We start from the raw sequence: 9,525 nt of genomic DNA, 5'->3' as shown, positions 1-9,525 counted from the left end.
AGGAAGGAAGAAAAGAAAGAAAGAAAAGAAAGGAAGGAAGAAAGAAAAGAAAGAAAGGAAGGAAGAAAAGAAAGGAAGGAAGGAAGGAAGGAAGAAAAGAAAGAAAGAAAAGGAAGGAAGGAAGGAAGAAAAGAAAAGAAAGAAAGGAAGGAAGAAAAGGAAGAAAAGAAGAAAGGAAGAAAGGAAGAAAGAAAGAAAGAAAAGAAAAGAAGGAAGGAAATAAGAAAGAAAAGAAAGGAAGAAAGAAAAAGGAAGGAAGGAAGAAAGAAACAAAGAGAGAAAGAAAAGAAAGGAAGGAAGGAAGGAAGAAAGAAAGAGAGAGAGAAAGAAAGGAAATTTTAGAGTGTTTAGATACATGGGTCTACAACTAAGTTTCACACAACAATACTAACATTTACTATGTACAATGTACTGATATTTTCTCTTCTACTTCTTCCTTTTTTTTTTTTTTTTGGATGGCTGGTCATAATCCACTAAACTGATTTTACAGTCTTCTAATGAGTGACAACAGGCAGCTTGAAAAACAGTGATGTAATCCCATATTCCCATCTTACAGGAAGAACACTGAGGCCCCCAGAGGGTTATAGGGTAGTTTAGAAGCAGAGCTTGGCTCAGAAACCAGGTCTGAAATCCTGGTCACTGAGGGGCTGTGAACCACTCCCAGTTCTCCCTCTTCTCCCTGTCACTCCCCTCTAGGCACCTGGAACACCCCCTTGTTCCTGGCCAGTCTCCCACTGGCCCTGGGCACACAGGGCTTTCCTCTCAGATCTCAGGTCTCTTGAGCCTGGCCCATTTCCCTTCGTCCCACCCCCACCCCCACCACGTTCGGACAAGTTCAATCCCTGTGCAGCATGGGGGGGGGGGTGGGTACTGTCCCTTGGCACCCAGCTGGTGGGGAAGACGGGGTTCTGCGGGCAGCTGAACAAGGGGCTGGTGAAGCTCCCTGGGGTGCTGGGGCATGAGCCCTGCACTGGCAGTCTGGAGGGCCTTGGGCAAGCTCCCCACATCTCCATCTGTAGAAGGGACAGTGACACCTGAACATCCTCCCTTGTAGGGTTATTGGGATCCAACGTGTGCCCTTCACTAACACCTGGGCCCCAGCGGGGGCAGGGCAGAGGGACAAATCCCTTGGGCTCCTTCCCACACATAATGGCAATAGCAACACAGGATAGAAGAGGGCTTGAGCTTTCTCATGGGCTGCCATCGAGGGCCTCGGATGCACCAGGCACCGTGCATTTTTTACCTGCGTTACGTCCTTCGATAGTTACAAAACCCCTACGATGTCGTTATGCCCATCTCACGGATGAGAGATTTGAAAATCCAGTTGGCTGACATCATCTGCCAAGTAGCACATGCTCAGGCAGCTCCTGGACCCAAGCCCAGACTGGAAGCCAAGTTCTGCCTGACCACACGTGACTCCTAGCTGCCACCAACTTCGGCACGGTGCCAGGAAGCTGCCAGAGAGAAGGGGCCCCCATGGCCTACTCCCTGCCTTGACATTACATGGTCAGGGGCACGGGGAGGAAGAAGGATTCCTTGGCCCCTTCACTTCCAAAGACAGGTGAGAACCTCTTGGCCCCGTGGGTCTCCAGCCTGGCCACACATAAGAATAGCCTAGAGAGTCTTACTGGCCTGAGCCCCTTCCTAGACCAACTAAATTAGGATCTCACGGTTAGGGTCAGCATTGGTGGGTTTTGTTGGATGTTTTTTGCTGTTTTAAACCCTGCTGGTGATTCTAACACGCCAGCAGGACTGAGAATCACTCCCGTAGGCCTGTGCGTCATTGGACATCCATCAGAGGACTCTCACAACCAAGTGCCTCACCGGAGCCACACGGCAGCTCTGGGAAGCAGGAGGGGGAAATCGCAGCCTCCTTTTTACAGGGGGAGGAAGCTAAGGCTAAGAGCAGGGAAGGCCAGGCACCTTCTGAACCCATCCCCCAGCCCCTACCAAAAACCCTTGGGCCTTGTTCCCTCCCCTCCGAGGAGATAGGGAAAAGAATTTCCTGCCTTCAGCTCACACCCTAGGCCGGCATGTGGGCCCTGGGGAGAGGGATTGCCCCATCCGTGGAGCACAGCCCAGCAGGGTGGAGACAGACTGAGAAGTTATATGAGGTGAATAAAAACGACACAAAGATGAGAACTGGGGACTTGAGAAGGGGCTGGTGAGGGGGTCGGGGATGGGAGTCTTAGTGGGAGAGGTTCCTTGGAAAAACTCCTCGATTAAAAAAAGGGACTTCATCTCATAGCGTCTGTCTTCAGACCCCAAGGCAAGGAGGAACTAGGCTCAGGAAAAGAAGTTCCCAAGTAATAATGAGCCATGCGGCCTGAGCATCTAGAAAGGGGATATTAAAAGAGCCCCATTAAAAAAATTTTTTTTAATGTTTATTTTTGAGAGAGAGAGAGAGAGAGAGAGAGAGAGAGATTGAGCACGAGTGGGAGAGGGGCAGAGAGAGAGGGAGACACAGAATCCGAAGCGGGCTCCAGGCTCTGAGCTGTCAGCACAGAGCCCAACGCAGGCTTGAACCCACGAACCACGAGATCATGACCTGAGCTGGAGTTAGACGTTTAACCAACTGAGCCACCCAGGCGCCCCTAAAAGAGCCCCATTTCAGAGAGGAGACAGCTGAGACACATGGTTAGTCAGCTGCCTAAGGTCATTCAGCTAGCAGAGACAGAGCTGAGACGCAACCCAGGGCCCCTCTCTGGATGTGAGCCTGTCACCTTTCGGCGATTCGACCTTCCCATACAATCTTGGGTAGCAAAGGTGGAAACGGGCAGCCTGCGTTGCAAGGGGATACAGCCGCTGGCAGGTCTGGGTCCGACGAGGGCAGGGGGACAGCAGCGGCGACCCCAGGTGAGAGGAAGCCGCTGGGCCTGAGGCAGGCAGGGGGCAGCTGTCCTCCTCCACAAGCTGAGCCTGAGGGCTGCAACCCTGAGCCCCGGAGCCTTACAGGGCGGCTTGGCCTGCAGAGAGAGCCTAGATGTTGCTCTGGTCCCGGGGGCTGAAACGCAAAGCGAGGGCCCCTGCGAGGAGAGTCCTGGACGCTTCCGGGTCTACAGACGGAGGCAGGACCCCAGCAGGAATGCCCGACTGCTTCTACAGAAGAAAGAGCCGCCGGTGTCCCAGCTCCGGGGAAAAATGCTTTGCGGCGGACCCACAGCCCAGAATGGCACGGGTCCTTTGCACATCGGGAACGAGGCCCGGAAGGTAGTGGTCTGCCCAGTAAAGCAATTGGCAAGAAAGCTGACGGCCCCAGGGGGACAGAGGGTTTCGTCCCCAGAAGGTCGGTCCTGGCCTCCCACAGGTTTGTACCCTGAGGACTCTGCCTCTGACCCCGGGCCCCCAAGTGGCTCTGGGGGAGAGGGAACAAGGCTTCCCCTGCAGGTGAGCCCAATGTCCCCAGTGGGCAGCAGGCCCAGGACACCCCCCCCCCCACCGCTGCCAGCCACACCTTCCTCTGCCACCGTGGTCCCCACCGCAGCCCAGACTGCTCTCTCTGAGCCCCTGCAGATTCCAACTAGAACCTTAAGTTAGGAACGGGACACAGAGTCCTCTCAAACCTGCACACGTGGGACCCTGCTGGTCCCCTGGGTCACGCCTGCCGGCCCACCCACATTTCTTTTCCTGTTCCCTGTGCCCAGAACTCTCCTCACCCCGCAAAACTCCTCGCCGTGCCCGACTCCTTGTGACCAAATGCTGTCTGCTTCGCTCCCCCGGCGCCATCCCTGGTTGAGTTAATCTCCGACCCCCCTCGGCCCCCACAGCACGGGGGTCCGATTCGCAGTGCAGCCTCGTGACAGTCCACTTTGCGGGTCACTTGCCTACCAACTGGTGTTTCCAAGCGCTGTCAGGCTGAGAGCTCACGGAAGGCAGAGACCACAGTTCATTTGTCTTTGTCCCCGTCTGCACCTCCCCTTGGCTCCTTTCCCGAGGTGTCCAACAGGTAAAATTCATTCATTCGGAAAACATTTTCTGAGCACCGCCTGGCTGGGGGGCTAAACGCTGAGCTAGGAACTGCCTGTGTGACAATGTGACACGTCGAAGGGAGTGAAGATAATTCACCTGTCTCTCCCCTGCCTTTTTAAAAAATTGATTTTTTTTTCCCCCAACCAGCTATTGTCTACCTTCTGTTGTGACCTTAGGACATCTCTGGTCGATTTAGATGCTGAGCTCTTAGAGCTCAGCGTCTCCACGAGTCACAGGCACTGACACGCTGGGCCCACACGTGTGGAGCAGCCTCACGGCGGGCAGGTTTGGGGGGACGGGGCTTGCAGGGCCTGCAGAGCTATTGGGGGGGTACACTAGGCCCTGGGGCCCATGCTCCCCGCCCCTGGTTTTCCTCTCATGGCACAGCATTTCCTACTAGAAGGAGCCTGGAGTCTATTTACTCCAGGCCTTTCCTCTTGCAAATGGAAACCTGAGGCTCGGTGACGTTAAGGAACACAAAAGCAGCTGGGGAGGAGAGTTCAAGTTCGGTACCGCTTTTCCGTGTCACAGAGGTCACACACGCTCATCTAGGAACTCAGCTCTGGTAATAGGACAGAATGGAAAGGGCAGTCTGGCTTCTGCTACCAACTTTCTGTGCGGCCCCGACAGTCCGCCTAGAGGGAGGGAGTTGGCCCAGGGGACCCTGACATCCCCTCGTGCTAACGTCTGCAGGATCCAGAGCTCTTCTCGGCAACCCAGCAATGCTGCAGGTGCACAGGAGGAAACGGGGGACCGTGGGGGCCGGGGGGGGGTTGTGTTTGCAGCCCCCCCCCGCCCCCGTCCTGCTCTTTGGGATTCCGAAGTAACCGGCCTTCGCCGTTTGCATCGTGCTGAGCGATTTCTTTGGCAAAGCTTCCCCAGGTCCTAACCCCCACTCGCGATATTTTACAGGTTTGACTCATGCCTTGTTTGGGTTTGGCGTCTCTGGCAACCCACTAGGCTGAGCACCCATGACAGGCAATAATTAGCACGCTGCCTGGCAGGGGTGCTCACAAGAGCCCAGAGCCTCCACCGGCGACCGGCGACCGCAGAACTAAAAAACCTGTACTTCCTGTAGCTCCTTTCCACCTCCTTCCCCGGTGCTGCTTGCAGGGATGGCTTGTGGTACACCTGCTCCTTCCGCCCCGGGGAAGTTTCAGCTCATCAAGTCCCTTTCAAAAAAGAGCCTGCGGTGCTTCCGGATGTGTGGTTTACTTAGGAACATTCCAGCCGCGCTAATGATTTTTTTTTTTTTTTTTTAAATCAACTTACACGCCATCACTCTCTCTCTCTCCCTTGGAGCTCTGAGATGTGCTTTTCTTTGCCGACATGACTGACAGCTGGGAAAACCGCACTGAGAAATACGGGAAGCAGGTCTCAGCCGGCTTGAAAGGGGCGAGACTCGTCCATCTGTCCGAGGGATGTGAGGTCCAGCTGGGTTGAATACACGACCCATTACTCTGGACTACATTCCAAGCATGTTCTACCCCTGGAACCACGCTGGAGGGACTAGGCAGCCACTGAGAAAGAGGCGCCTTTGAATGCCCTCCTTAAATACTAAGATCTAGCCTTCAGAGCCCCTGGGGCAGCTGTCCCGAGCTGAACACTGGCCTCTCAGGCTGGTCCAGGAGAAGCTTCCAGCAAGGACCTGTAGAGTAGACGCCATGCACTCACCCGTCATGTTCGCCTTCCTCTGCCTCTTCTCTGGGAATGGCGCGGACAGACGGACAGAAGGTGTGGGGAGACAGCTGGGGATCTCCTTACCATTTATAGCAGCCTCTCCTACACATCCAATTAGAATTCTAATGAGGTGGGCGAGGCACCAAGTCATTCCTGTCGTGCGTGTAAACGTTTCACTTACGACATACTTGTCACCCAATGGAAGGTCATCCTGCTTGTGCAAGACCAGCTTAGGGAGAAGAAGGGAGATAAGAAACACCAGGCGTTCACTTTTATGATTTTTTTTTTTTTTCCTGAAGACAAACTTCCTGGATTGTAGGGTTTAGGAAATGATGTCATGCTTTTCTCCAGGTACCTTGTCCAGAGTTGGTGCTAAGAAGTCCTCTGGGAGGTCAACTCTTTCTAAAGAAGCAGCAGGGACAGCCACAGAACGCGTAGTCATGACACGGTGTCATGCCACTTCTGCCTCGTGCTCTCTGTAAGAGGGAGGGTAGGTCCTGCATGGTCTGTCTCGGGGCCCAGGCTCCACACCGGTTTAAAAAAGGTGGAGGGGGGCATGGGGGTGGGGGGGACTCAGACAGTCTACCTCTTGTGTGTGCTTGTTTGTCATTTACGTATTTTCCCCCAAACCCCTCTTGTGGGTATTTACAAGCACCAAGGTTTCCTGTGATCGACAAAGGAGTTTAAAAACATCATAATGCCGGAGCGCTGGGGTGGCTCAGTCCGTGAAGCATCCGACTCGTGATGTTGGGCTCAGGTCACGACCTCACAGTTCGTGGGTTCGAGCTCGGCTTCGGGCCCTGCGCCGAGAGCGAGGAGCCTGCTTGCGATTCTCTCTCTCCCTCCCTCTGTCTGCCCTCCTCCGGCTTGCTCTCTCTCTCTCAAAAACAACGAACTGAATAAATAAACAACCAAATAAACGCTAAAAAAAAAAAAAATGTAGCATAATGCTTCAAAGATTCATGACAGAGCAGAGACGATTCAAGGCCTCCCCCAGAGGTGGAGGGGGAATGGAGACCTAGCACCACAAAGACAGGATTCAGTCTCTAGGGACAAGGTGGGCAGGCTGGGCCTTGAGAAAGCTGAGACGGAATAGACAGGTGGGTTGGAAAGGAGAAATCAGCGTCCTCTGTCCAGCCTCTCAGCTCCCACGGGCATTTTGCACCGTGCGTACTTTGGGACCTCGTTTACCGATGCATGTCACCACACCAGATCACCTGTTTACGTCTGCCCCCATCCCTAGACTGAACTCTGGGAAACACGGGCTGTGTGTTACTCGCATCTTCTCAGAGCCTAGCGTCGGGCTTGGCACACGTATTTTTGGATAAGTGAATCAATCAATCACCATAAACGTGGAAGTGTTGAAAGTTTATTTGTTTATTTGGCGGGGGGGGGGGGGGGGGGGGGGGGGAGAGAGAGAGGGAGACAGAATCCCGAGCAGGATCCGTGCTGTCAGCGCAGAGCCCGACTCAGGGCTCGAGCTCACGAACTTTGAGATCGCGACCTGAGTCGAAATCGGGAGTCAGGTCGTAACCGGCTGAGCCACCCAGGGGCCCCAAACATGGAAATATTAACCGCCGTCAAATTAGTGCTCGCCGTGGGCAGATCAAACATCTCATATCTGTTACCTTTTCTCATCTTGGTAGCAATCCTATGACATAGGATTTCTATCTCACAGCGGGAGAAACGGGGTTAACTTGAGTCTCTGCAAACCGGGAGATCACACCCATATGTGAACACCTCCAGAGCCTGTTTGAAGTCCGCTGGCCAAGCGAGGTGCCATCACACCCATGACAGGCAGAATGTGACCCCCCCCCCCCACCTTGGCTCTGGCAAATGACCAAGAAGAGAGCAGAGGGGTGGATGACAAAGAGTGCTGGACCCTGACGAGGGGGTTTGAGTGGGGGTCTTGGCCCCCACTGGCTGTGACTCGAGACCCTAAGAACTTCGTGCATCATTTCAGCTGAATGGGTCTGATGCCCTAAGATGCTACTTTGGGCACGTGGATTTTTTTCAAGCTGACAGCAGTCAAGGCCCAAAACACGCAGGAAGAAACGTTGACCTCCCGCCTCCCCAGTTGCCTAAAATGGTTTTTTATAGAGGACCTCCTCCAGGAAGGGAGCCATCACCACAGATAATGGCAGCGTGACATGAACTTGGCTTGGTGAATAGGGAGGAGCCCAGCAAGGCCTGTCTGATCCAAATCCTCCCTTTGTCCCGTTGTTCCTGGGTGGCCCAGCAGCGACCTGCTCACCAAACCTTGACCCTTCCCATTCTTCCAGGGGTGCACTGCTTTCCTTTGCTCGGAGGCCCCAGACCCCTACCCCATTCCCCTTAGTCCAAGAGGGCACACATACCTCATCTTGCCTGACGGTCTCGGGAATCTCTCACGTTTATGTGGATTCCCCGCATGTATGCAATTAAATTCGATCTCCTCCTGCTAATCTGTCTCGTATCAAGTTAATTCTTTTTCTTCTTTAACTTTTTTTTTTTAACGTTTATTTATTTTTGAGACAGAGAGAGACAGAGCATGAACGGGGGAGGGGCAGAGAGAGAGGGAGACACAGAATCCGAAGCAGGTTCCAGGCTCCGAGCTGTCAGCAGAGAGCCCAATGTGGGGCTCGAACTCACAGACAGAGAGATCATGACCTGAGCCGAAGCCAGATGCTTAACCGACAGAGCCACCCAGGCGCCCCACATATCAAGTTAATTCTTAGACAAGCCAGAAGAACCTTGAGGAGTAGAGGAAGACTTTTCCTTCTCAATAGTTGGCGCGGCTAGCTGGGTAGACTGTCCTGGCTGGAGACGCTACAGAGGAGAGATCCTAGGACAAACAGCTGGCAGAGGTAAGAATTCTTACCACGGCAGCAGCCCGGAATCTCTGTCTGTGGCATCTGGTGGAGCAAAAGTGGGGAGTCCTTTCTCTCTGTCTCTAAATTGAGATGAGCAGGGAAAAAACATATGGGGAAGTCGTTCCTCGGTTTTAATGGCTCTGGTAAATTTGATAGAGCGCTCTTGGGTTTTACTGACCCATTTCCTCTCAGAGATAGTCACCGTTTTTCTGTGTCTTCTGTGTCATTTGTCATAAGAAGGGTACGAACACAAGCGTAGGTCCTATAAGCCGACTGATGGAGCCGGCCTCACAGACTGCTGAGTTCACGGTTCTCCCAGACCAGTGTCTGTTTAGACAAGCTTGCTGTGGGCCACTATGCCCACGAGGTAAAAGCTGTTGCTAAGGGGCGCCTGGGTGGCTCAGTCGGTTAAGCGCCCGACTTCAGCTCAGGTTGTGATCTCACAGTTCGTGGGTTTGAGCCCCGCGTCGGGCTCTGTGCTGACAGCTCGGAGCCTGGAGCCTGCTTCGGATTCTGTGTCTCCCTCTCTCTCCCTCTCTCTCTGGCCTTCCCCTGCTCACACTCTGTCTCTGTCTCTCTCTCTCTCTTTCAAAAATAAAATAAAATGTAAAATAAAATTTAAATTTAAATTAAAAAAAAAGCTGTTGCCAAGGGACATCTTGGAAGCCAAAGTCACAAAATTGGTGGGCATGGGTGGGGCACTTGAGAGCTGTTAGAGCACTAGCCCCCTTGCCCAGAGACTCCCGGGTTAGAATAAGTTGGCCACAGAATAGGTCAGATGGACACTAGATCCCCTGCTGACCTCAAGGAAACTTCTGTCCAACCAGGCACGCTGGACAACACACTGTCCCCCACCCCTCTGAGGTATCAGTGTGGCTCGGAGAGAACCAGGGCTTAGCTAAAGCTGTGAATGTGCATATATAAAAAACTGGGTTAGGTTTTGCTTTCATCTTGTTCTGTGTTCTCAACTGAGAGCTTAACTTTAAGCCCAGGGAGGGTACTCTCTCTGGTCCCTGCCATCTGG

General features: G+C 53.4%; 1 protein-coding gene across 1 annotated transcript in view; it reads right to left on the bottom strand.

Annotated features, from left to right (window-relative positions):
• The window catches only part of TGM3 (transglutaminase 3), a 38,639-nt gene extending 32,989 nt beyond the window's left edge, over positions 1 to 5,650 (bottom strand). Inside the window, exon 1 of the mRNA XM_049649817.1 lies at positions 5,644 to 5,650. Coding sequence (XP_049505774.1) covers positions 5,644 to 5,650 — 7 coding nt within the window. The remainder of the gene's footprint in view (positions 1 to 5,643) is intronic.
• Positions 5,651 to 9,525: the final 3,875 nt, after the last annotated feature.

The sequence above is a fragment of the Panthera uncia genome (genome assembly GCF_023721935.1).
Source record: "Panthera uncia isolate 11264 chromosome A3 unlocalized genomic scaffold, Puncia_PCG_1.0 HiC_scaffold_11, whole genome shotgun sequence".
Lineage (NCBI taxonomy): Eukaryota > Metazoa > Chordata > Mammalia > Carnivora > Felidae > Panthera > Panthera uncia.
Note: the sequence above shows the minus strand (reverse complement) of the source record. Positions and strands in the feature narration are given on the sequence as shown.